At 43.5% G+C, this 27,822-nt stretch overlaps 1 protein-coding gene across 3 annotated transcripts; it reads left to right on the top strand.

Annotated features, from left to right (window-relative positions):
* Positions 1 to 46: 46 nt before the first annotated feature.
* On the top strand, positions 47 to 27,739 carry mideasb (mitotic deacetylase associated SANT domain protein b). 3 transcript variants are annotated; one of them, XM_055038109.1, is made up of 13 exons: positions 47 to 378; positions 8,022 to 9,608; positions 13,133 to 13,405; positions 13,848 to 14,187; positions 15,204 to 15,270; positions 17,211 to 17,353; positions 17,605 to 17,708; positions 19,831 to 19,906; positions 20,337 to 20,425; positions 21,485 to 21,628; positions 21,773 to 21,904; positions 22,941 to 23,134; positions 24,552 to 27,739. In XM_055038109.1, the coding sequence occupies exons 2-13, from the start codon at positions 8,226 to 8,228 to the stop codon at positions 24,796 to 24,798; spliced, it is 3,192 nt and encodes a 1,063-aa protein (XP_054894084.1). In that variant the 5' UTR covers positions 47 to 378; positions 8,022 to 8,225; the 3' UTR covers positions 24,799 to 27,739. The 3 variants fall into 3 exon arrangements, with proteins under 3 accessions (XP_054894084.1, XP_054894083.1, XP_054894082.1); XM_055038108.1 differs by having other exon boundaries at positions 47 to 382; XM_055038107.1 differs by lacking the exon at positions 47 to 378 and adding an exon at positions 4,449 to 4,905.
* The last annotated feature ends 83 nt before the right edge of the window (positions 27,740 to 27,822 follow it).

Here is a 27,822-nt window from a genome sequence, read left to right as displayed (position 1 = left end):
ATTCGACAGAAGTGGCTTACTATCTTGTCACTAGTACGCCCTGACGCGCCGTTGAGCCGTTAAGGAAACCTTGAAGCGAATAGAAACGGTATGCGCCCTCGTAATGAGGTTATCTGGTTGGGTTTCATCAGCTCTGCAGCTTCCGAACAGATGAAGACGTGGATGTAATCACACGTTTTGCTGCTATCGGACACTTAAAGAAAAGAAAAAAAAAAGTTGTAAAGGCGCATGCCGTCCCACGTTGAGGGCTAGCAAAAAGCTAAATTGGGTCAGTGCGGGGCTTGGGATGTGACGCCTTGTGGAAGAATCTGCAGGAAGGAAACCTGAAAAAAACTGACGAGATGACGACTTGAATGCCATGGAGGACCAGAGGATGAAGTGAGTAAGTAACCCTTAACTGACAGGCAGTGTGTGCGCATGGCAGCGAGTGGTAGATGTTGTTTTGTGTGAATCGTGGGCTGGTTTTGTTGGGTGTTATCCGACAAAACTGATCAGAAATCCCTTCTGTGACGCAACTCAAAATGCCCCCCTACGCCCCCCCCCACCGAGTCCCAGGAGTGGCATCCATGCTTTCATAGCTGCAGTCTGAATAAATAACTTCAGCAAATTAAAATCTGCAGGGCTTAAATAAAAAAATAAAATAAAGCCACCTGCTGAGTACAAGTGCAAGGAATATTACACCCCATTTAAAGGTAATTTGATTTCTCATTTCTTGATTAAAGGTCACTAAATGTCAGTCAGGAAAGAAAGAGAAGAGAAGATTCTCTTTCAGTTGTTTTCGCAGTGTTAGTTTTTCACGCTCACAGAAAGCCACAGATGTCAAATATGTTTGTTTTTCCTTAGACATTTATCGGAACAAATGTAGTAAATAACTATATCTCCGAGGATCAAATCGCTGAACCCCTATGCAACAGTGTCATTAGATGCAAATGCATTTATTTTCACTTGCGTCTGCAATTATTATTAAACGTCAGAAATTACTCTAGCAGATTGCTATCTTGCAGATTTTGTGTTCTGTATGAATTCTGTGTCAGCAGTGTTTTTATTTCATTTTTTTATGGGTATCATGGCTTCCCACCCAGGGCAACCTTCCGCCATGTGGTGGCACCGACGTTCTATAAACATATGTACAGCAATTGTGATATCAATTGGTAATTTTCATGTCCATATTTTCATGTTGTGTGGATAAATATGTCTGCAGTGGGGCACTTCACCATTTTTCCAAGTATTCTGGAGTCTTTGATCATCTCTATTTAGAGGTCTGTGTCGACTAAACTCCGACTGCATTATCATACACCAAACATACTTTTAATTCATTTTTAAAAAATCAAAAATAAGTTGTTTTTTTTTACTATAACTTTGGATTTAAATATCATGTAAAGCACTTTAAGTTGCTTCGCTGAAATGATGAATTTACTGTATGTAGCCTCGTCAAACCTGGACAAATTAGTTTTGGTCGACTACAGCTTCTTTAGATTACAATTTTGATATGTAAATTTGATATTTAGGAAGAAAGAAAAACAAGGATCATCTGTTCAAGACCAACATAGAGTGGACGATTGCTATCTTGCAGATTTTGCAGATTTCGTGCTCTGTATGAATTCTGTGTCAGCAGTGTTTTTATTTCATTTTTTTTATCAAATAAAAAAATGAAATAGAAACGGCTGCAATAAGTCGAGGAAAATTACCCTGTTGGCAGATTTCGTGCTGTAGATCTAAAATATTTGAAAGAAAACAGCTTAGGAAGCGGAAACGCCTTGGCACAGAGCTGATTGACAAGCTGTTGGCTGTGGTTTTCAAAATAGTCAATCCAGAAGTGCCATTTCTGAAGGCGCTGACTGGTGGCGAGAAGGAAGATTGTACAAATTGGCTTCTGGAGTAGTGCTTGGACAATTACTACTGTGAGTATTAATGCTTATTCAGATATATTTGGTGTTTGAACTATTAAAATTGCAGTGTTGAGTGTTTTATTTTTAATATGGGGTCTCAATTGTCCGTGGATTTCAGACAATTGTGGCCTGTTGAGTGGTTGAGTGGTACTAATTAAATATAAAAGACATTTGTGATCATCTCCTCAGGCTGTTTGATAAGAGCCTGTGGAGATGATCTGTCACTTGTCCCCTTCCAGCTAATCTCGTTCCAGTGGTATGTATTTGATTGGTTTGCTTTGTGAGGGTCAGGCTTATATTGTGTGATTGTTTGAGATTACAGACCACTAGATTGCAGAGGAAACTGCATTCTCGGTGATTGACTGCAACACGAAACAGATTTCTCACCACAGCAGCGAAATAAAATCCACTGCCAACATTCGTATCCTAAAGCATGCCTAAATGAAAGGCTTCACAAGTTATTATTCATAATATTTGCACAATATACAGATATATTTTCTTTCATTTTGTCATTTCTGAGGGTAATTTTGCAAAGAATTCATTTCATGAGCACATTCTGTGCACGGTGTTGCTCATTGGGAGGGTCCGGAAGATTTTTAGAAAGTGATGCACAGTTTAATTATATGCAACTGAAGGAGAAGCTTAAAAAGTCCAGACCTATAGCGTTGCACTCGATGAATACCACGCTGCCTTTTTCTGTAAATGAGCAACAACCAGGCGTAGAGCGACTCCACAGTCGACGGGGATTCCCCTCGTATTCTGACAGTTTGTAGGATTTCTAAGAGCCTGAGCTGAGCTGTAGTGTAATGCTCCAGAAAAATTACTAAGAATTAAGAAGTTGTTCTCATGTTAAATCTCTCCGATTCATTTTTACTTTTTGTTTTTTTTTTTTTTACCCAAAGGCCCAATAGTACTTCCTCTGGAGTTTTTTCCCATTCCTGTACACAAACTTTCTAATTCTAGAGAAAGTTTGTGTACAGGAACAGACCAGCATAGTGACACTTAGTACACATCGCAGGTCTTCTACTTTTAACCCTATGCTATTAATCAGATGCATGTACAGTGCATGTACAGTGCATTAAAGCCGACAGAACATGTACAAGCTGCAAGCTCTTAAGAAAACAGTGCTACGGTTCTTCTGGTTCATGTGTGTGCGGAGCACACAATGAGGGCTGTTTGCAGTGGTTTTCTGTTGGAGAAATGGCTGCCGTTTGTACTGCCTATGACCTCAGCATCTTTAGATAAGAGATCCTCCTTCACCTCCGCACAAAGCCTGTTGTAACCCTGTGCGTTGCAGTCCTCAAACCTGCTAAATAGATCTAGAGGCAGCGTAATGCCTTGGTGGAAACTGCAAATGATTCAGTCTCTACAATTAACATTTTGTGTGTGTATATATACATTTATGAAACTGTTTTCAAAACTAAAGACGTCTTCAGATCAGATGTCCTCACTCATATTAGTCAATGGTGATGACTAATAATCGGCCTCTCATGCTAACATTTGTCGGTTTATGTTGTAGTTTAGTTCATAGTTGGGAATATCGTAGAGCTGTAATATCTGAAGATTCATCGATGTCCAGGTCTTTGTTGTTGTTGTTTTATCTTTCCTGCTAATTCCAACTTGGCCAGAATTCGAATCAGAATTTGAATAAATCGGAAAGAATATTCAGACTGCTGGTTACCGATCAGAGCCGGTCAGCGAGAAATTGACCGATTGATCAGCTCGTCTGTCGTGAAGATCATCGTGTTTATGGTATTTTTAGCGCGTGCTGATATAACCAGTGCTAATCTCTTTCTTAGAAAAGAAACAAACAAAAAAAAAAACAAAATCAAGTTGGGTCATGTTGTACATCCTAGTATTAATTTCTGCCTAAATACTAGAGATGATGAGAATCTCACACCGGCTCATCGCTCCTCCATCTTTATGTCAGCTGTGTGTGTGTGTGTGTGTGTGTGTGTGTGTGTGTGTGTGTGTGTGTGTGTGTGTGTGTGTGTGTGTGTGTGTGTTTCTTTCTGTTTTTTTTTTTTTTTTTTTTTTAGTTAAAGCAGAAAAAATGATTTGCTTAGTCTCATTTGTCATAACTTCTGGGCCGTTACTACTTGAATTTACTTTTATATGTATACCACCTACGTTTCCCACACTTCCAGAATGTTTTCTTATCTGAAAGGCGATTAATTTTCCTCTTACGGGGAAAATTCTGAGGAAAAGAAAAAGGTGAAATCATGCTGAAAGTGTTAGGAGTGGCCTTAATATAAAATAAACAATCCTGTTTTCATCCCCCAGGATTTACCTGCACTGCGCAGGCATTCCAAGAGCTTTTCCACTAGTAAAATAGAAAAAGTTAGTGAAAGGAAAGATGAATTCCGGTGTAACCGGGTGCGTCTTTCTCTGCCCCCCCTCCTCCTCCTTCATCCCCGCGGTCCTCCCTCATGTGTTGGAATTTCCCGCATGGACTGAGAGGGATCTTGCTCCGTAAATTACGGCGCCTTCGCGTGTCAGAGGAAGGGCCTTTTATGGGCAGGGGAAGTGGGCGGGGCCACGCGGCGGGCGGAGAGGAGGTGGCAATCACAAGACGGCCAGAGGAGCGCAGTCGATGCACGGCGGCAGCAGCAGGCCGCAACCTTCTTCTTCTTCATTTTTATTTTTTTCATTTATTGAATTGTTTTAGCCTCGCAGTGCAACCGCCGTGCAATAATGTGCAACGAACAGCGGCTGCATTGCGCTTCTGTTCACGCGCATTAGCACGCTCGTGTTTACGCTCCAACGTCGAGTCTCCCCCTCCTCCGCCTCCTCACCTCTCTCCCATCCCTCCTCACTTGTTTTCTTCTTCCTAGCTGGGGGCACCGAAGGGAAGAGCGGGGGGGCGGGGGGGAGAGAGAGAGAGAAGAAAGTCCAAATGCGTGAGGTCAGCAGCGTAGCATGAGTCAACCTCGGAGATGTGTGCAGTCATCATCGCGGGCCTGCCGCCGCTGGCCGCACGAGAGAGCTATCCAGCGCGGCTGAGCGGCTCCTCACAGTAAGTACCGGGGGGACGTCTTCCGTAGAGGCCGTAAAAAGTCGATGACTGTGGCGCTGCTGCTGCTGCTGCTGTTGTTGTTGTTATGGCAGACGTAGACGTTGTGGTTGCCGCTGCATGTTGCTGCGACCGCAGCTCGCTGACAAAGTTTTGTTTACCTCGAACTGGGTCGCGCGCGCGCTCGCGCGCTTCTGACCCCGCAGGCTCGTGAACCCCGGTCCGTGTTTATCCCTGTGGCAGCAGCTCCGTAAATCCACAAAAAAACAGAACACACACACAAAAAAAAAAAAAAAAAAAACCGAAGTGGAACCGCCGGGAGAATACGCAGGAAGAAACGTGACGCGTTAACCTTTCAGACAACTTGAATCGATCAGTGGTTATCTCTGCTTTGCTGCCACGCTTGTTTCTTTCTCTCTCTCTTTTCTCTTTTTTTGTCGAACTGGCGAGCGTTGTCGGGTCAGTTTGTTGCAGCGGGACGCGGCATTAGTGCCTGGATAATCCGTCTTCTGCAACAAAGGGCTTCTCGTAAATAGCGCTGAGCTGGCTGGCTGGCCGGCCCCAGAAAGCGATGTGGAGGGAGCGGAAAGCGGCGGGGAGGGACAGTCCTGAGCTCCTTCCTTCGCAGGCCGCGCCGCTCGCTTTAAATCGGCAAAACGGCGATGGATTAGGGCACTTGACATTTCTTTTAAGCCAATTTGCCGCGTTGTGCGCTAAAGCCTCGGCTTGTGTAAGGGCTGCACTTGTGATGCGTCATGGTGATCCTTCACCTCAGATGGAGTGCGCTGCTTGCCTAATAACCCGGAGGCGCTGCCCTGTAATCAGCAGGTTCTGCGAGAACAAATGGAGGTATTGACGACCAGCACCTTCTCCAAGGGAGGATGCTTCCTAGGGTCTGACAGCATGTCAGTGCCATCACATGGTCGCTGCACACATGCTGTTTGTTGGCCACACAGCGTGGTCTTTGGCGTTCCTCTGTCAGTGCCTCGCACCCCCCCTTGAGCCAGTGCAGGATCTGAACAGCTGCAGATGTCTATTTTAAGGCTTTCTCCAGGGCACCGGAGTAAAGGGTGACTATTGTCAGCCACTTCCAAAGTGCTACGAAGTGCGATATTTCTTTTGAGGGTTCAGGATTCATTTGTGCAGCTTTCAGTTCTGACAGATTAACATAATTCAGAAAGCAGTCTGTATGCTTTGTCTCTCTCTGTCTCTCGTCTGTAGATTACTGACTTCAGCACTTGAACGGTTTCTACTTTGCGCACAGATGGAACAATTATAATTTGACACACTGCGCCGTGCCAGAATCTGCTCCGAAACCCGGCTATTATGTAATATACTATCGGCCTGGGTTGCCACGGTAATTGTCAAGATGTGCTGTAAGTTGCACAGACGCCTGCAAGGACGCCTTGACTTTTTCGTCCTCCTCGCCCCTCTGCCCCACTGTCTTTGCATTGATCGCTGCACTGTGACTCATGTGTGCTCACTTTCTGCCTCACCTATTTGAGGCTGCAGCCGTAGTTCAAAGGGCACGGTCTCCCTTTGTATTTTCACCTCTGAGTCACACAGTTGTAAAAAAAGAAAGAAAACACGGTCTTTTTTTTTTCTATCACATCCAGCTTTGCTTTGGCGGGAAAACAAGCGCTTTCTTTTCTGCTGCGCGTCTCGCAAAGCTGTTAGGAGTTTGATAAGGGCGTCGGAGCTCCAAGTGTGCCAGTTGATGCTGAACTTCGCCTCTGAGTGTTTGTGTGAAACAGCCCGACATAAACACAGTACGTTGATAACTGGTAATGACACTTTTGGTAACTATTGGTTAAGCTGTATCTGCCATCTGCTTTCCTTTTTTGTTCCTGCTGGTCGGAACATATTAATGCGGGACCGTAAAGATGCACGATTTTCACAATTCTTTCCAAAGTTAATCTTAAAAGCGTGGGATGCATTTGTAGTATGCCTTTCTGGGTCAGTAGAACCACCTAGAACTGCAGTTACTGCTGCAGGTAAATGTGCAGCTTTGCACATTTTGCTCTTTCTCTCGCTCTCTCACATTAGAGGGTGAACATGTATGATTTACCTATTTATTGCTTCAAGTTTTAACAATAGATTTGGGCTCGATCTTTGACTGAGCCAGTGTAACACGTGGACATGTTTTGATCTAAAGTCGAGCTGCACTCCGTTGTAGCTCTAGCTATTTTGGGTCATTGACCTCCAGGAAGGTTAACCTCCACTTAAATAATATTTTTGCCTGGGTTGTTATGTGTTTAGCTTTATTGATCTTCCCATGAACTCTGACCAGCAAGGCATCGCCAGAGCATGATGCTGCCACCGTGACTCACTGTTGGCCTGCCGCTTTCTTTCTGCCGCCCTATTATAGATGTCATATTTGAAGAGCGTGAAATTATTGTTGTTATGCTGACTTTAACTTCAGCTCACCTGTATGTTGTGGTCTACCTGATGCATTATTTACTGAATATTTGTCACTTCAAATCGCACACTTTGTTCACTAATCACTTACTTCTAAAGCACTGGAGTTTGACTCCAGTCCTCAAGGCCTGCTGTCCTGCAGCTTTTAGATGTTCCACAGCTCCAAAACACTGGAGTGAAGTGGTTTGATTACTTCCTTCTTGTGTAGATTTGTCTAGATTGCTGTGCCGTGCATTCACAGCCATACAGTTACCTAAAAATGAATTAACAAATAGCTCTTATAGTCACTTTTATTATGTATCACAATAGCACCAGTCCTGAAGCTGCAACCCTCGTGACCCGACCCTGAATACGCGGAAGACAATGGATAGATGGATAGATGGAATAACACCAAAAAATAATGTGATAAAACTTTAAAACCATGTCGCACACCCATGTAAATTTGCTGAGTTGAGTGTTAAGCTATCACCTCAAATCCCCCTTCCTCCTGCAAAATACACTTGTTGTTTGTAGCATGACAATGTGAGCCAGCATGTAAACCCGCCCCTCCCCTGTGCTCTTTTGCTGAAAAAGCAAACAGCAGGTTTTTACGTGGCTGATGCTAATGAGACCCCATCCCCCGCCCCCGCCCTCTCCCTGTGAGGGTTCCTTTTTGGTCTGATTGTTTAACCCATGACCTCTGTCTCATTTTCTCTTTGCAGGGTGTCGCCCATGAATGAGAAAAACACAGAGACTTCTTCAGATCTTTTCACCCACGACTGGAGATTGTGAAGAACTTCAGAGGGATTTGTTTTTTTATTACTGTGAATGATACAGAAGACTTTTTCTGTTTTTTTTTTTTCTTTAAGTCAAAAGAACATTCTGGATAGGCCTGGGTTGGAGCGATTCCCTGCTTCGGCCCATTCATGCTCGTCATGAGCGTACCCGCCCAGCAGAAACCCAGCGCTAAGAGAACGGGCAAACGCATCACGTTCTTCAGCGACCAACCAGGAGACCCAATGAAGGAGACGTCGCAGCATCCCGACGGGGCGTACTTCGTCCCCGGTGGCACCGCCGCCGCCTCGGAGTCCGGGCAAAGCGAGGCAGCGAGTACAGTGACCTCCAACCCAGAGGCTCCTCACATGTACTTCAACTCTGTGATCTTCAGCCCAGATAAGGGTGACCAGAACAGGGGCCACTATCAGCAGACGGTGCCGATGAAGTGGGCTCACCCCGAGCCTGGTCAGCAGCAGCAGCAGCAGCAGAGAGCTGCCTCTTGGGCTGCCATACCTAACTGGCCGCCGGCTTTTCCGAATCTCACAAGGACCCAGAATGCGTTCGCGAAGGCGATGCACGAGACTCCCCCCGGCTTGCAGCTGCATCAGCAGCCAACGAACGCTGTGAAGTCTCGAGCTCTGGAGTGGGAACAGCAGCAGCAGACATCCCAAATCTTTCAGGAGACGTTGAAACCAGGGGCGCTGAACGCCCAGCAGCAGAGTGCCCCCCACCCCGGAGGAAGCTCCGTCTTGCAGTCCTTCCAGCTGGCCTTCGGTCAGCCCAAACAGCACCTGCCCGCTTATTACCAGACCTTCCAAGGGAGCAGGAACACACTACCGAACCCTCCAAACTACTCAAATTCGAAACAGTCTTCGCTTCATCTTCAGCAGCTGCAGAATCAAGAGCAAATGCAACGGCAGCAGCAGCATGTCATCCAGCAGCAAATTCAACAGCATCAGCAAATCATCCGGCATCCGCATGTCCAGTTACAGCAGCAGCAGTTACACCATGAGCAGCAACAAAAGATGCAACAACAGCGGCAACAGCTCCAGATTCAGCAGCAAATGCAACATCAGCAGTCGCAACAACAAAACCCCCATGTGCTAGACTGTTTCTCTGCAGCACAAAACGCACACCCGCACCCGCAGCCTGTCGTTGTGCACTCGCAGGAGTCCACCGCTCCGGCTCCGCCAAAGATCCAGGAGCCGCTGATCCAGGACATCACGCCAGAACCCCAGCAGCAGCCGTCCGATCCCCTGCAGGCTCCCCCACCGCCCGAGCCGTCGTCGCAATCGCAGGCGCAGCTCCGCAGATCGCGCCGGCTCTCCAAGGAAGGTGGGGCGCCGTCTGACAACCCTTTCCTTTGCGGGCCCTCGGATCAGTCGGGCCCGGAGAACGGGGCCCGTGACGTCCAGGCGGCGCCCACGGGGGTCATCCAGAGCACGCGCAGGAAGCGCCGGGTGTCCCAAGAGGTCAACCTGGAGATGCTCGCTCAAGAGGCTTCAGAAAGGAAGTCTCCTTCACTAAGCAAGGTAAGCAAACCGCTTTATTGTTCACTTCAGGAATGTGCTTGTTCTTGTTTGCTTATTCATCTATTCAATATAGTTCAGTTCATTTATATTGCGCCAATTCCCAGCGATGTTATCTCGATTCACTGTACCAAAGAAAAGGTAATTTTAATTCAATTATTCCAATTGATCAGACAGTACAGTAAGCTCAGTGGGTTATTCAAAGTTGTTAAAAAAATTTCTATGCAAGGATATTCCTCAGCGTAGTTCTGTTCACCTGCAGTGACAGGGCTGGATTTACAAGGCTGTAGACCGCTGGGCTGGAGTCCGTTTTGGTAGCCTCTCCACTACAGAAAAAGTATTTCATCAATTGTTGAGAATAAATAATTCTGTGTTTTCCATCTATCTCTTTAAGCTAGTTGCAAAGCTAAAGCTTAAGGAAATGACATGCTAGGGAAGGCAAATGAAAGCTAGGGTTGCAGGATATGACACACTAGTTAATGCCCTCTTTAGGACGTCGCTTAGACAGAGGCTAACAAAGGAAGTTACCAAGTGTTGCTTGTTGTCATTTTGTCCTGCTAACTCCTGAAGGTAGCATGACCAGTAATGGAGCAGCTGTATTTTGGTATTAATCATGGAGGACGGATAATTCTCCACACAATAGAACCTTTTAACATTCTAGAAAGGACCGGTGCCTCTCTCTGAGGCCGGTTTCAGAAAGAGCAGGTGTTTTTAAAGCAACAGAGACACAACTTCAAGGCATTACAAAGTAATTCAAGGCATTAAATTACAAAGTTTAATTTGATTTTAGTCACATTTGATATATGCAGCATTTTTAAAACAACTGAACGTAACATAGTTACTTCATAGTGCAATTGAATAGCACGATGTGCTATTCACTTTATTATTATATATTGTTATTAATACAACCCTTCTGTTTCTGGTTTGTGAGTTTTATATAAAGTGTCAAAACATGCATTCGTTAAAAATAAAAAAAATTAAAAAACAGCAAAATTTCTAAAGTCTTGGCGAGCACAGAGACTTATTGTTTTTTTACAGAAGAATATCAAATACTCTGAACTGCCCCTAACCCCGCGACTGCACTGCAGTTTGGAGCTTTTACGGCTAAAAAATCTATTCTTCCAGCACCATCCACGGATATAATTGCGTTGGGACTTAAACTCCCTCAACAGGAGTGTAAAATAGAGCAAACGGCCTGACGGGTCTACCAGCAAAAAGTGTGCCAAAGCTCGTCGTTTGTGATTACAGTGTTGCTGGAAGAGCCTTTGGGTGTAAATCAGCACCCAGCGACATGTGCGCCACAAAGTGAGCTGCTTGGCTCGGCCTTATGGGTAAAAAAATAAATAAATAAATAAATCTGGGCCGCGGCGTTTATTCGTTCATTATTGGGCAGCTTTTGGGTGTAACGTTTTCAGGCATTTTTAACTATAAATGAGGTTGAATAACAAGAAACCCCCAAAGCATGAGCTCATAAACTGCTCTTTGTTTATGCGCTGAGAGTCTCGGTTGTGCAACAAGTCGTGTTGCCAAACAGCAGAGTGTGTTTGTAGTGCCCTGAATTCGACTCATGAGTAGCTGATCATGCAGCCTGTGTGTTTGGTTACATGCCTGCACACCTCCCCCCCCCTTTAAAAAAAAACAAAAAAAAAAACAGAAAGCAAACCTTCAGCTTGGTCCGCCCTGCCCCCCTCACAGCCTCTGTGCAGGGTTGGGGGTTCAGGGTTGCCTCGCCTGCAGTGCTCAGCAGAATATCTCTCTACTTCTGTGTTGGAGGGAGCTGGAGTTTTCCACCAGTAATGACGCGCAGCGTAGCCACGGCGGCCTTGTTCCCCTCCAGCGAGCGTCCGGTCCCTGACGCTCTTCTGATGTTTTGAGATCGGGGCGTCGAAGGTGCTGCAGACCCGAGCCCACCCCGGCTTTGAAGTACAGCTGCTGATGCTCAGTCATCGTGGTTTCTCAGAGACAAAAAAAAAAACATGAAGAAGAATGCAAAGGGGACAGTTCCTTTTGAGAACCGTGGTAGAGTTTGAACTCTAAAGTGTGACGCTTCTGTTTTAAAGTCTGGGTGCAGATTTTCAAAATAATACAGGAAGGGTCTGCTACGAAATTTGATTTATTTAAAAAAAAAAGTTGACTTAATGATATGTTAATTATATCATAAGAATAGTATAATTATAATAGAGTACTAAAAGTACAATAATAATGAAAATAAAGCATCCATTGTAATTTCTTGTCTTTGCTCTGTCAGTTCACTTCTTCTTAAGCTCATTCTTTTCCCATATTTTGCCATCTGACTTCCATTTTCTACCTGTAAACAAATCATTTAGACCCATGTATCTTACCATTGCATACCATTCTATTATTTAATATAGATAGTCATAGAAACGCTCATGTCTCTGAAATATTTAAATCCAGTTAAAAGTCCTAAAGCAAAGTCCAATGTTATTCTACATCACATTAATTCAAGGTTCTTCAAAAAGTTGTTGTAGATGTTGATACCTGTGGGCAGGAATGATCTCCTGTAGCAGTTTGTGTTACAGCAAATTTGAAGAGGCCTCTGACTGAAGAAACTTCATTTTTCTTTGACAGTTTCATAAAGAGGGTGATCAGTGTTATCCATAAGTTTTTTTTTTTTAATTATTATTTTTATAAAATCCTTTTTGTATTCAAGTTAGTTTTTCAGGCAATATTTATCGTCATTTTGATCGTACTTTAGACGTGCCAGATTTGTGAGCAGTGATCAGCACTGCTCACCTGGAATCCAATTCCAGGTGACTTTTCACTGGTAGGGAATTACTAAAGTAATGAAACATTTCCTTGCAGTAGGGAGTGTGTAGCATACATCATCAAAGTTGCATGAAACATCAACCTGAACCTGAAAGAGGTTGTCCCTAAATGTACAAATCTGCTCATTTTTAAGGGGTTATTTTATGTCCAGCGCTAATTTACAGTACAGGAAACAGCTTAGTAACTTTTTTATCGACTAAACTACATTTTGCATTTTTATGCAAAATGTCTATTTACAGACGTTAACAAGTCACACAACAGTTTGTTTTACAGGCGTCAACTCATTAATTTAATGGACGCTCAATGTGCGTAATGTCTGTATCTGACTATACGACTGAAATGATAATGGTCACAAGGAGCGGTGGAAGAACCTTATGAAACGGTACAAAGAACGTGTCAAGAAAATGTAGGTTAATCAAAACAAGCCCAGAGCATCACAGGTCCTCCACCATGCTTAATTTTGGACACAAGATGCTTTTGTTTTACGTCAAAATCACTGGTAGGACAATTATTAATACTTCTGGCAATCCCTGAATACCTAAAATTGATTAATGGTTTTTGAAGTTTTTGAATTTTTTTAAATTATGCACAAGATCAGTGCATTTTAAGACTCATTGCTCATCTTTTACCAATATGGTGTCCATATGGCCAGCATATGGACACCCATCTTCTGTCTCATGTCACAAAGTGGACCGTATTCCTAACAAACATCGATACTTTTGCTCTGCCGTGTTGGTCAGGAGCCTCACAGGCCGTGGAGTCCCGCCGAACCGGAGAGCATCACCTCCAAGCGGTCCCGAGACGACAGCCTCCTTCCGCTCGTCATCCCCGTGTCCGTCCCCGTTCGGAGACAGGACCCCTCGTCTCCGGATAGGGACGGAGCAGCCATGGCAATCAGCTGGCCTCACCGGCCTCCTAACCACCAGGACCTGGAGCGAGCCGATCACAAACCCTCGGTCATCGTCACCCGCAGACGCTCGCTCCGAAACTCCTTATCAGAAAGTTCAGAGCAGGTGAGTGCTCACTTTTTTTTGTTTGTTTGTTTGTTTTGCTTTCTGTCCTGTCTTTCAATGTCATTTTAACGCTGTAATAAAAACAATCTGAAGACCTTCCTTAGAGCTGTGGGTAATAATCCAGCGTTCTGGATGTTTTAATTCCAGCTTTAAGTCCTTGAATTCATGGCATTCATGATGTCCCTCCCCCATTTTCTCCCTTTCCACTCATTCATCTGGGGGGGTTGGTGAACTAGATTCCCTGTCCCAGATCAGGCAGATTAGCAGCACTTTGATTCTGTACATTGTGTACCTTACATTTAGGGCCCTACGCTCTTTTCGGTCTATCTTTCGAGTAAAACTGCTTCACTAGCTCGCATTCTTTTACATTTTGTCTCAATCAGAAGGTGGCACCACGCATGCGAGTGTCGCCGTAATCAATGTTTCCACCTCCTCTCTCCAGAACGACGGCACAGAGGGACAGAGGGACGACGACGGCAAGAAGTCCAAACGGCGTCCCAGACCGGAGCCTCTCTTCATCCCGCCGCCCAAACCGAGTTTATTCATCGCCCCGCCCGTCTACTCCAGCATCACGCCCTACCAGAGCCACCTTCGCTCCCCCGTTCGCCTCGCAGACAACCCGATCACGATGCCCCCGTACACGCCTCCGCCGATCCTCAGCCCCGTTCGGGAGGGCTCGGGCCTCTACTTCGCCACCTTCCTCTCGTCGGCCGCAGCCAGTGGCCCGGGCTTGCCCCCTCCCGCGACTCCCAAGTCAGCCACTCGCAGCTTGTTGCGTTCCAGTGAGTGCAATGACATCTTGTCATCTGATATCCACGGAATGTGTGAACTCCCAACAAGCTATGCAGAAGCATAAGCACATTAAATAACAAATCTTGTTACTGTTACTAGCTTATGGTTACATTTTAGATCGAAGTAGTGCTGAAACAATTAACCGAGTTAATCGTGAAGAATTGGTTATTTAAATAATCGTCAACTCGTTTAGTAATTGATTAATCGTTAACTGGGGGTAAACAGGCTCAGAAAAAGCCCATTTGAGCAATGATCACACCAAAACTGTACAAAAAAAAATTACATTTTGCCTTTAAGACAAATAACCTTTGTGTGTATATGTTCTAACCAGAATTAGACAAGTGACATTTTTATCTTTACCTGGTTCAAATTCTGTAAAGGAAAAAAAAACTCTTATTCATCATCTTTTATTATCCAATTTTTAATCAGTTTGTCAAGTTAATTGATAAGTCTAGCAGAATGGGCTGAGCAGATCCAATTTTTTGTTTTTTTACCTGTAGCTGGATCATTTGCGTTAAATTATAAAGCGTTTACTAAAGGAATTCTGTGTTGCTGGATTTTAGGCAAGAGAATCTTGGATTTTATTTAAAAAAGGAATTGAATTATTTGTTGATTTGCATCTTTTAAATGCATTTCTCACATTGCATAAAAAAAACTACTCAATAAAAATTCCAAAAAAGGTGCCAGTATTTAACCGAGTCTATTAATCGATTGTCAGAATAATCCATAAATGAACTGATAACTAAAAATAACGAAAATAATTGTTAGTTGCACCGTAATTATCCTATCAGATGTGTCCTTTCCTGGCAGGATAAGCTAAGAGTGGGGTGGGTCAGGCTCCCTTACAGTGTTAGGTCAGATTTTCTGGACTGTTATTAAATGTATTCATATTGACATTTGCTTTCATGCAGTACAATTTGAAAAGAAGATTAAAGCAACTGTTAAAGCAGAGCTATCAGACATTTGTACATTGTCACCGACTGTGTTTTGTTTCGCCGCTCTTCAGACAGCTGCGACATCACGCCACCGGTGCTGTCCGCCATGAGTGAGACCACGCCGGTCAGCATCGAGCCGTGAGTATCCCCTTTCTCTCTGGAAAGCAAGCGCTTTGAAGGCCGACCGACATGTTCAAAGAGACGACGCGGCTCCTAATGCGGAAGCTCGGCGTTATCCTAGCTGGAGGAATAGCCCTGCGATCAATTATTCAAAACAACCCTGGATTGAGTCATAAATCATCTCAGAGGAGATCGCTATTTCTTGAAACTCTAAACCTGTCATTAAATGCAGCTGTACTCTCCACCGCTGTTACCACTTTGTTTTTTCATGGCCTCTCTTGTCATAACACAAGTTTTGTACAGGTCAGCCTTTTGTTACTGAAAACATACCTGACTCGACACATACAGTAAAAACTCACTTCTTGCTACTTTTTGTAATGTTTTGATTCAGGAGCAAGGAACAAGAGTTAAACGCTAGTTGACTTTGGTTAAGGGTTATCGTTTGAAAATGCACTGACTTTACATTATCCAGGATTGAACCCATACGTTTCGTTTTATCTTCTTTATGTTGGTTTACATAGACACAAAGGGTGTAAAAATTAAAGCTTCTTTCTGTTTCTTTAAAATAAACAAATAATCAAAGGCTACCTCATTTGAAAAGAAAGCAACCTGTTATACTGCCTCTTCCAACAAAAAATAAGCAAAAAAATAATTTTCTTGTTATCAAAACCCCAAGATTTAATATCTTAATTGTTCATTCATCTATCCTGCATCAGATCAGTTTTTTGAGACTTGCAGGAAATAAGCATTTCACAGAGAGAGAGGTTTTGTCTTGGACTGATTCATCTCAGGGCCTTAATTCTTTTTTGATTCTGTCATTCTGCAGATTTGTATCTGTGCTTAGAATCATGAACCCATTTCATGACCCTAACTGGGCCAGACGACAGAGTGGTGGTTTTCTTTACTAGTTTAAAACAGATGAACGATCAGCAGCACCTTGTTGCTGCTTTGTTTGCCCGTTTCTGATTGCATCAAGGATGCACTTATCTTCTATTTACATAGATTCATTAAAGTTCCTAGCTTTTGCTTGAACAAAACAGTTTAAAGGAAGGCGTTTGGCACTCGCTGAATTTATTTTGAAGCTCATTGAAGGCAATCGCCAATCCGTAGCCAGCCTCTGTGAACTGAAATGCGAAGTCTGTGGTTGGCGTGCCCAAGAGGGTGGCCTTGTGTTTGTCGCTGCGTCGGCAAACGAGCAGCAGTTTATGGCGTCGCATTGTTCAAGCCTCGGCCCGACTGATGCCATCTGCTCGGCTGTTACTCAGCCGCAGAGCACTCGGGCTTTTTCCACAAATCATGCTTTCAGTTGGGTCTCCCGAACTCACAAGAGCCACCGCAGGTCGGCTTCTACCGGCCCACCTTCCCTCGAGGGCCGCTAGAGTACACTCACGCGCAGTTAGCGGGAAATGCAGAAGAGGAGGGGACCGTCTGAATTGTTTTCAACAAATTGAAGTGAAACAGAAATATCTATTTAGAGGTGTGCATGGGGGGGAAAAAAAAGAAATTATTTAATAATAAACCTTTAATGATTTAGCAAAAATATGTTATTTTGTGATGCAGGTTTCGGATGTGGTGTTGCTTTTTGTCGGGAAAGCTTTAAGCAGGAGTGCCTCCGCAGCGTTCTCTAAGACTTTTCACAGAACGATGTTTTAATGCAAATAAACTGAAGAGTTTTACTTTGTAACTCCACATCTGTGCGGGTTGCAGATTTGTTCCCGCAGCAGCCAATGTGGTGTTTTTTTTTTTTTTACTTTTTTATTGTGGGCCTCATTGTAAAGAGTAATTTATTGGGGAAAAAACTCAGGCTTGAAGAGCAAAAACTCAGTGGAACAATAGGGTAGCTCACATTAAAAAACAGAAAAAAAGTTATACAACACAACAAGTTTTGCTCAAAAAAAGAAGCAACCTTTGGAAATCTTAATGTATTTGATTCTAATGTTCTGATGTCACCTCTGCAGACGAATTAATATTGGGTCGCGGTACCAAGCGGAGGTGCCAGAGCTGAGGCAGAGGTCAGCCGTCGAACTGGATCACCATCGAGCCGAACTGGTTTGGGCTCCACCGTCCGAACTGGAGGGGAAACCAGACTTCCAGGACAAGGGTGAGACAAACAAGCCAAGAAAGGAAATTAGAACAATTTTAGCTCCTGTTATTGTAAATGGACTAAAGCTACTTCTGTAGAATAATCATTCAGTATCTTTTTTTTTTTTACCAAGTCTAAGTCTCCCTTAGATTCCAGATTTCTCTGTTTCATCATCTTTCATCATGGAAATATGGTGAAAATAAATCCTGAAAGCGCAGTTGCTGTGGTTACGCTGACATTTTAACGTTCGCTGTCGACGTCTCTTTCAGTGGAAGACCTCATGCACCTGGCCTGTTCCAGTGTTTTATACGGAGGAGGCACCAACCAGGAGTTAGCACTCCATTGTTTATACGAGTCCAAAGGGGACATAATGGTGAGTGCAGCCGAGCGATCCATACTGACTGACTCCACCGCAGTTTGTATGAATAATAGAAAAATGGGCTAACATTTCCACAGCTGACAGAAGAGCCACGACTTTTCTACCATTTCAGATACAGGGTTTGTGTCTGTGCTGATTAAGTGTAGGCATGTTTTTTAAAAATGCACAAAATCAGATTTTAATTTAATTTTATTATTATTTATTATTCCATTGTTTTTGTATTTAAATTTTTTAATACTTTCTAACACTATCTAACTTCTTTGGAGTACGTTATTGTGTAAAGAAAACCAAAGCAAAAAGATTTTTAGTTTGTTACCAAACGACGCACGACGTACAGTCACAAAAATTAAAACTTGTGCTTTAGCTAAGCAGTCTAAATTATTAGCTGAAAACTTCCTTACCTCGGTTTAAAATTACAACCCAAACCGTTACGCATGCAAATGTGAGGCTTTATTAAAATCTACTACATCTAATTTACAAACCTCCCCTAATCTGATATCTCCTCTTAGCCATTTTTAAACATTTTTTACAATTATTTCTCGGGTTTGTGTAAGCGTGGGCATTGACCGTCTTTCGACGAGCCCGCGCCAGTTCGAAGTGACTGATATCTAGATTTTCACTTTGCTTTGTGCTGAAGCTCTGTGGTGATCTGAGATGACTGTGATAGTAAACCTGCCTGGTTGTTTATAGCCTGAGGCCCGCTGCCTCTCTGCAGAGCGGTGTGGGCTGCAAGAGCCGAAACAAACATTTTAGCACTTTGCCGATCAGTGAAAGCGGTCCGCATACTGCTGACGAATAAGAGGTTTTTCACAATGTGTCACACATATACCATCTCCGTTGCAGACATGCGCAGGTTAGCTGAAAGAGTGGCCAGTTCAAACGGGGCTGTTGAAACATTTGCCGGCAAAGATGAAGACACTGATTTGCTATTATTGAGCCTAAAATGTCAGAACCCCTCATTGTGATGCAAAACTCCTGAAACTGAGCAGACAAAGAAGTGCCACACCCATGCTCCAGAAATAAAGCAACCTGTCCCCAGTTCTGATTGCATCACAAGAAGGCCAGTAATGACATCAGAGGTTGACCTCAACGGCCACCTAAAATGTTTTAGTGCCCGGATAAATAAAACCCAGCTTCTTTTTGCTCTCCGTTGTCCCGAACTTCAGCTGAGAAAATTGTTTTGTAATGAGACAGGAAACGATTATTGGTAAATAGTGCGAGTTACTTCCCCAGTTCAACAAGAAAGGATTCTACTGGTTAAGTCTATTGTTATTCAGAGTAAACGAAACTCGATGTGCCTTGCAAAGACATTATTGCCACTTGACTTTATATCATTTTCACTTGTTTATAAATACAAATCAGGATTTCTTAGCATTTTTATTCAGCAGCTTTACTCTGACATCCCTAAATACAACACAGTTGGACATAGATTGTTGGTCAACAGCAATATCCAAGTCCTGCCACTGATTCTAAATCTGATTCTGTTTGGTTCCTGACCACAAGTCAAAACAGAATTTTTGACCACAAAAATTATTTATTTTTCTTTTAATAATTCCTTCTTTTGTTTTAGATGTTTATTAATATACAGATTTCATTAAAGAAAAGTCTATAGTTGAGCAAGTAAACCTCAAGAAAGAAAAATTACAAACGTTTGCATTTTTAATCGAGTGCTATTCGTAGGCTCAATACCTCATAGTGAAATCTAAAACAAATTCTTGCATCTTTAGAGAAGTTTGCTCCGAACGTCCCTGCAGCCCGATCCCGAGCTCTCGTGATGCTTTATGGTGCTGTGGGTTGAGATTTCAGGCCCGAGCGACCAGCACTGGTCCAATGTTGTCTAGGAAACTACGAGGAGGGGGCAGCCAAAGCGCCCACTCTCTGCAGCAGTCCGGCTCAAACTGCTGTCTTCCTACATTCACGCAGCGTCAGATGGTTTTCTCTGAAAGAGAACAGGGTCGATTCGACGACTTCTCTCGACCCTGATGGAGTCCAGTTTTACTGTGACGCCCGGTAGATTTAGCAGGAAAGACAAGTGGTTCACCCAACTCCTTGCAACCTCTGACCCCTTTCTCTAAATCTGCAGCCTCAAATAAAACATTTTTTTGTTTTTCCTCAGGCTGCTCTGTCTCTGCTGATGCTGAGGGATCCAATCTTCCCAAAGACACATCATCTATCCAGCTACCATTACTCGGGTAATTCATGCCTCACACAGATGACTCTGGAACCCCTCTGTCTTTCCATTTTCTCTCCCTCTTTCTCTCTGTACTGCCTGAAAGCAGCTGCAGCTCTGAAAGTGTGTTGGTGCCCTGGATGCCTGCGAAGGTTGATGTTCAGAGGGTGAAGGGCAATACAGCATGTGGTTAATCCCAAACAGAAGACAGACGAGGCATTGTTTAACCAGTGATTTTATTTATTTATTTTTTGATTGCATGTATGTGGTTTTAAGAATTGGGGGGTGGGGATGGGATTCCTCTTGTTACTTTCTCCTTGTACTCATTCTTATTCAGGAGCAAAAAAAAAAAAAAAAAAAAATATAATATATATATATATATTATATATATATATATATATATATATATATATATATATATATATATAATCTTCCCTTCCTCCTTCCTGCAGGATCAGACAGCTGGACGGCAGCTGAGAGGCGTCTGTTCAACAAAGGCATGGCCACGTGTAAGAAGGACTTTTTCATGGTGCAAAAGCAGGTAGGTGTGCTTTCGATCTGCAGAAAAGGAAACTTTTGATTCTTCCCGTGGCAACAAAAGGCCACCTGTATCATGTGTTCCTGTTCCGAGCGGAACGGGAACACATGATATACTGTGTCCTCTGCCCACTGTGTGGGCGGAGGAAAGGGAAATACAGTCGCTGTGGAACAGCGTTTCCGTTTCTGTTTCGATTGTTGCTCTGTCATTGTCAAGCAAGGTTTTTTTTTTTTTTTGCTTTGCTTTTCCACGACGATGCAGCAGAATTTGAGGTCGAAATTAGTGTCACATCGTTGATGGTTATGTGGTTTGCACACTCAGACTTTGCTCCACATGTTCTTAATCACAATTTTATGTCGGATGGTGCAAGAAACTGTAAAAAAATCATGTGCAAACGTAAATGATTTGGTTATATTTTGCTGACTCCACACTGTGTGGTGTGTTTTTTTGTGTGGTGTTTTTTTTTTTACAGCCCCTATAGAAGCATAGATGAATGTTAATTTAGCGTCTCTTGAAGAGTTTCAGGCAGAGGTTGCCAATTTTAATTAAAAAAAAATTGGTTGTCGTATTTTCAGAGATTTTTTTTGGCTTCTGTGAGATAAACTGGCCCACAGCTTCACAGATCACCCTCTAGTTAGGAATGTTCATCGTTTTATAACCAGATAGTGTTTTTGCTCATTTTTGCTAAGCCTAATTTTGTTTTCCTCTGACTAATAAACGCAGTTCTGTCCCAGCAGTGGTGATCAAACTTCACGTGCTTGTGTTTGCATTAGTGGAACAAAAAAAGTTTTTTTGTTTTGGTGAACAAAAAGTTTGGTGAACAGTTTCCTGTTCACACTGGCAAGATAAAAGTTTTTTCTTATCAAGCCATGAAAGTAGAAAAAACTTTTTTTAAACGTTGGTGTAGAAAGTGGCAATTCTAGAAGCTGAAATGTTTCACTGATACCCAGCTATAACAACAATTCATAACCAAAAAAAAGAACGGGTGTTTGGAAAAGGATTTGTCTTTTGCCGCGATCGAAATATGCAAAAATTGTGACGCAGCGTGTACGGTCCGCACAGGTGACGACCAAGACCGTGGCGCAGTGCGTGGAGTTCTACTACACGTACAAGAAACACGTGAAGATCGGCCGCAACGGAGCGCTGACCTACGGCGAGAACGAGCCTCCGGAGAGCAGGACGGCAGAGGAGGAGCAGGACCACAAGGTCAGTCACGGCCAGTATTCACCCAATCTTTATCATCCCCGAACGTCCACCTCTCTGAAACGACGTCACGGACGTCTCGGACGTCTCAGGAAGACGGCTCTCTCCTGCCAGAGCGCTGCGTCTTACTCTGCGTTTTTCTCGCAGGCCGCTCAGAGACTGGAGCCGCAGCAGCAGCAGCAGGAGGAAGAGGACAGCAGGAAGTGGGACGGTTCAGCTGACAGGAAACAGGATGTCTGTCCCACCAGGGTGACACACACGCTGCCGTCCACTGAGAATGTAAGTGTGAAGTCACCGACTCAGTGTGAAGGCTTTGATCACTGTGAGCTTATTGTACAGTTTATGCAGAACTTTGCAAGTTCTGGTGTACATTTCTTCCTCATTCTTTCTTAAATCCATTGAAGTTGTGTTTTAAACATTTCTTAAAGGAAATCTGAACACAGACACATTTAGATCACACTGTGAATAAACATAAACATGTTTGGAGACTAAAACTCTAAGCAGGTCGAAGCCAGAAGCTTCTCATGATTTAGTGAATTTCAACACTCTGTTCTACGTGTTCCTGGGTGGGGGAAAAAAAAAAAGTGATTTCATCATGCACCGTTTTCGTGTTGCATTCAGAGCTGGTGGCGAGGTGTTGGATCTGCTGCCCCCCACTGGGCTTTTCTAGAAATAACTTGTCTCCTGTCTCTGCTGGGAAGGGAAACAATGACTCAGCAGGAAACTTTTGCACTTGTCTGGTTGATGTTGTTTGGAGATGAGTTCTGCCTCTGTGGTTATGTGATCGGACACATGTCCACACACAGCTTGGAAAAGCATGAAGTCGTTTTTCACAGGTCTGAATAGTTGAGGAGTTGAAAGTCGTCTTCAGACTTTATTCCTCTTGTTAGCTTGTAAATGTTGCATACGTTCAACAATCCATATGATCATCCATCTATCCCAGTTTCCTTCTCTTTTTGTTCTGTCCTTTTCTTCCTTCCTCATTTTTTTCCTTCCCTTTCCCTTCTTCTATTTTCTTTGTCTTCCTTTCTTTTTTCTCTGTTACTTTCTTTCTCCTTTTTTTCCTTCTTTTCTTCTTTCCTTTACTCCTTACTTACTTACTATTTTCTTCCTTCTTTCCTTTTCTTTATGCCTTCTTTCCTTCCCTCCTTGTTCCTGTATTTTTTTCATCATCACTAGTGTTGCTTTTAACCTTTTTCTTCCTTCCTTCCTCCTGTCTTTCCTTCATTTTTTTTATCCTTTTCTTCCTCCTTAAATTCCTTTTTTTCCCTTCCTTCCCTTTATGGACTAAAACTTCTCTTCTTTTTTTTTTTAGCTTGCGACAGTCCTCATCATGAAGAGCCAGGCGGAGGTGGGAAGGGAGCAGCCGGTGTCCAGGGTCATCCACCACACCCAGCCGCCCCAGACCAAACCGCGCTTCGACGGCAACGGGCGCCGGCCGAGCCCCCCGTCGGTCAACAAGGCCTCGGCGGGGCAGGAGGGCGAGTTCCCCTGCAAGAAGTGTGGCAGGTGAGCGATCAGCGCCGCCGCCGCTGTAGCAATCTGCTTACCGATTCGGCGCCGACGGGGAGAGCCAGCAGGGAACGCTGCCGCTTCCACTGCCCTCTCGGAATATGAATCAGTAAACAGAGGCGAGCATTTCATGGTCTGTGTTTGAAAGAATTACCCTTCCTGTCATGCTTTGGTTGAATAACAGCTTGTCCTCTGGCAACACCGGTTCTGTTACTGCCAGCCGTGTCCTAGCAACCGAAGCGCAGAGCAGATAAGGCACGTCTCGGCGATGCAGCTCTGCCTCTGCGAGAGCTGCGTTCGCTCTGTAAAGTGTCCACATTTGAGACGATGGTTTTCTTCAAAGGGTGTGAATGCTTGCCGCTTTCCACCCGACACGCGTCCCGATGGAACCGCGTCCCGATGGATTCTGCCGCGCAGCAGGAACTGCGCGGCAGAATCTGTTCACATTTAAACAGAAACACCCAAGGATTTTTCTGTAGCTTTAAATGTTTCTAGCAGCTTCAGTACATGTTTGTGATTTTAACTTTTTATCGACGGGACATTCGTACATCTCTGAGAAAATTCAAAAAATAAAATCCCAATCCTTTGAAATTTCTGGCTTTACCTACATTCATCAGATTTAAATTATTATTTTCTTTTTACTCTATTTAATCTTGATGAGTATTTTGAGCCTGTTCAAAATACTTAAGGTATTTTATTTAAATTAGGTTTTATGGACCCGCACAAATTAGTTCATAAGTGCACAATCATGTGAAATTATAAATGGTTTTAAAACTTTTTCTCCCCTAAAAAAGCAATTGTATTCCCCTCTTACTCTTCTGTCTTTAAATTAAATTCAGTGCAACCAAATGTCTTCGAGATGAGTTACATCAGTAGATACTGATGGTCCACTGCACCACACAACATCCCACAAACCTCACCTCTTATGGAAGACCAGCGAGAAAAACGAAAGGATTTTGATGGTACTAATTTGGTTAAAAAAATAATAAAATATAAGTACGCCTTTTTAGCCCTTTTTTTGCCTCCAAAAAATAGTCGACAGATCAATTTCCTTTTTTCTATTTTTTTTTCCCCCCCCGATTAATCGGGGAAAAAAATCATCAGGGAACCAACATCAGATACATGCCACACTTTTCAGATATCTTGTTTAAAAATTTGAAAACAACACATCGTCTTCCTTCCACTTGGTAATTTTTCATCATATGTCTCAGTCTATTACGTGTAATCCCAATGAATTACATTGAACTCTGGTCTGAGTGCGGCAAACTGTGGTCAGATTGTATTTTTCCGAGCCGTTCCATCTGCCAGCGTAAGCAAATTCTTTTTCCCGCTTGAAACATGACAACGTGGTTGTTCTTTTTGGTGACCGTGAAAACTCGCCACATGGTAACTCGCCCGATCGCTCTGTTCCCAGGATTTTCTACAAGGTGAAGAGCCGCAGCGCCCATATGAAGAGCCACGCGGAGCAGGAGAAGAAGGCGGCGGCGCTGCGACAGAAGGAGGCGGAGGAGCGCGCCGCGGCCAGGGCGGCAGCCGAGGCCGCCGCCGCCGCCCTGGCCGCGCGGCACCAGAACGGAACGCGGCAGGCGGTCGGCGACAGCGCCAACGACGACTCCTCCGGCGGCGAGGACAGCGACGACGACGACGACTGGCAGAATTAGGGTGGAGAGGCAGAGACCCTCTGCACCCCTCCTTTTTTTTTATTTTATTTTTTTACAAACCGCCGTTGCTCGGCTACGATCACCGCTGAAACTTCAGCGAGCGTCTGGATTTGTTGGGTTCTTCCCAAAGCTCCCTTTCACTCAGCTTTTCCAAGAGTGGTGCCTCTCTCGCTCACAGGGCTCGGTGAAATCAAAGCCATGCGTCGTCCTGTTGGATTCCCAGCCGCCGCCGCCTTCCTCCGCACTTTGAGTCCCGCCTCCCGCTTTGCTCCGACAGGCGCGTTGGATCTCCCCTTCCGTCTTCTGTTTTCCTTTCACCCCCAGCTCCTCTTCGGACCTCAGTCGACCGATATCCGACAGTCGAGGGTGAAGTGGGAAAGAAAGGCTGCTTCCTGGGACGGACGGATGGCGTGTTGTTCAGACTGTTGTTGTTGACACTCCGCTGCACTAACAGCTGCCAAAAGTGGGGTTTTTTTTAAGCATGAAATGGGTTCTGTCTGTTTATCCGGGCTTTTGGTTCTGTGAATCCCCCGTCATCAAAGTCCCTTTTTTTTTCTTTTTTTTTTTAAAATAAAACCTGCTCTGTTCCTCACTGTTTTATGCCTTGGATGTTATGACAGTTTTATTTGAAAATGACAATCAATTTTACTCTGTTGGTGTTTTTTATGGACGTGTATATAAGCAGGTCAACTTCCCCCCCCACCTCTTTTTCTCTGTAGTTCTATGTGGTTCTTGTTGTTTTTGTGAATATTATTAATTATTATTAATATTATTATTAACATTATTATTATTATTCTAGTTTTGGCTGCAGTATTGTCGAGCGCTTTTTTAAAAGATTTTCTTTTTTTTTTTATTTAAACAAAAACAATTGCTCTTTGCTACCTGTTTATAACTGTGATTCTGTTTTTGTTTTTTTTTTAATAACTATTTTTTTTGTTCTTTCATTGGGAGCCAAGAAATGAAGAAAAGGCAGAAGCGTATGTGCAATAGAACAAGTTACCCCCTCTCGCTCCGCAACACGGTGTTCTCTGTCAGCTCAGCAGCAGCTGCTCCGGATGCCTCGCTGTCGGCTCCGACAACCGGCCCAGTCCAAACCTAACACCGCGCTCCAGTATTTACGGCATGACATTGGCTTTCACAATGTGTGCTTCTGTTTTTGTTTTTTCTTTGTTCTTAATTGTGAGCGAGATGGTCTGTCGGTAAAGATACCTCAGTATGGCAGTATTTACACGAGAAATCTTTAGACTGTAACGTATAACATGTTTGAAACAAATTGCTAATGCCACGTTTAGCATCAGCTCATCTTTATTTTGATTCGGATACACAGACGTTGGCAAAAAAAGAAATGCACGTCGGCTAGTTTTCTAGTAAACGCCACATGGATGGGAGCCGTCTGTCAGTAAACCGTTTGCGTTCATCAACAGCCGAGCTTTTTGCAAAAGTAGTGATTTGCAGTAATTGATCAGATTTTTATTCCGAACTAATGGTTCTGCCTCCTGCTTCCTACCTCAGCTTTGTAGCCGTTCCACAGACTGTTAACAGTAAGATCATTTCAGCAAAAAAATAAATGAAAATTTGTAATCCTTTTTTTCTTTAGTCCCATCTAATCTGAGCTCAGAATTGAAACGTGAGTAAAAAGTGATTTGACTTTTTTTTTTTAAATGGAGCTTTTCCATTGTTCTTGTTATGGATTTAGATATTGATATTTCACTCCTTTTTGTTCTCTCTCTCTCTCTGTCTTTGTTATTTCTGATAAAATCTCAAGCGTTCCTTACAAAGGCTTGTTTTCCACGCTCTCTAAAAGCCTGTTGATGGCAGGAAATCATTTACTGACAAACAGTAGATTCCGATCTAGACGGCCGAACTAAAATCTCTGCTTGCTCTTAATATTTTAACATTAGAACGCGTCGATTGCCAAGACTAGATCTCTTCTAAGACGGGAGATAAATCGGTGTCTGCCTTTGGATATTTGCTCTGAGATTCCAGATTTGGCTGAAAAAGCTGTTCAGATGACAATTTGTCATTTATTTTCCCCCCAATTATTAGTGTTACATTGTCTTTTAGATGCTGATATAAAGAGAAAGTTTTTATCTTTCGAAGCAGACTGTTTGCATCTGTGATTCCTCTGTTCCTCGTTGGACCATTGCGACCGTGACTCATCTGTTGCTACATATCCCAGTGTTGAGCCCCTTTTTAGCCCGGAGCCGTCGAAGCAACAAATAGGTGAAAAGGTTGTTTTCCTTGAAAAGGACAAACTGGAGAAAGGAAGGAAGGAAGGAAGGAAGGAACGTTGAGTGGGGAAAGAGTCAAAAACAGGCAGAATCAGCTCTGCTCACTCTACGAGTTCGAATCTGCGTCTATGCACAGGCTGTGTGTGCGCGAGTGTGTGTCTGTAGCATCCTGTTAGCGGTGTGCGTGTATGAGTTCTGCGAGGTCAAATGTTTGACTGCAGTACCAGTAACAAACAAACAAACAAACAAAAAAAGGGTTTTTGCAGACTGTTCACGTTTGGTATGTTAATTTATATCTTTTTATTTGGGCTCGTCTCAAGGTTCTCGTTTGGGTTTCGGGTGGGGAGGGGAGCGATGTTGCAAAAACAAAGCAAAAAAAAAAAAAAGGTTTCACAGAAGAATTTTTACGGATGGAAGTGGAGGCCACTGACACTTCTCGTTTCGTCCGGCTGGTTGAGGGGGGGGGAAACAAATTTCCGAAGAAAATGTTTATTTAGCTAAAGATTGGAAATATATAATATGAACGGAATTCTATGTTTGCATACTTTTTATGCTATTTTCGTATAGGGTTCACACTAATGATAAAATCAGAAAGGAATCTCAAGTGCTTTTTACTACGGTGTAACTTATTTGTGTTGATTTGATTTTTACCACCTGTGTTTTTAGTAATGATTTCTGGAAGCACTGTATATTAAAGGTTCAAAACATTCTCCGAGCGGCTGCGTTTGGTTCCTGGTTTCTCCTTGCACAGAGCAATGATGGCTGCAAGTTGATAACACTGACTGAAATGAAA

This window comes from Poeciliopsis prolifica, unplaced genomic scaffold, assembly GCF_027474105.1.
Source record: "Poeciliopsis prolifica strain line A6 unplaced genomic scaffold, Auburn_PproV2 SCAFFOLD013, whole genome shotgun sequence".
Lineage (NCBI taxonomy): Eukaryota > Metazoa > Chordata > Actinopteri > Cyprinodontiformes > Poeciliidae > Poeciliopsis > Poeciliopsis prolifica.
This window is presented reverse-complemented; position numbering and strand designations above follow the sequence as displayed.

Bases quoted from the DNA above. Each gene is read 5' to 3' on its own strand.
- mideasb (XM_055038109.1), top strand. From the start codon at position 8,226: ATGCTCGTCATGAGCGTACCCGCCCAGCAGAAACCCAGCGCTAAGAGA. The intron at 13,406-13,847 runs GTGAGTGCTCAC...TCCTCTCTCCAG, and splicing joins TATCAGAAAGTTCAGAGCAG to AACGACGGCACAGAGGGACA. The intron at 23,135-24,551 runs GTGAGCGATCAG...CTCTGTTCCCAG, and splicing joins CCCTGCAAGAAGTGTGGCAG to GATTTTCTACAAGGTGAAGA.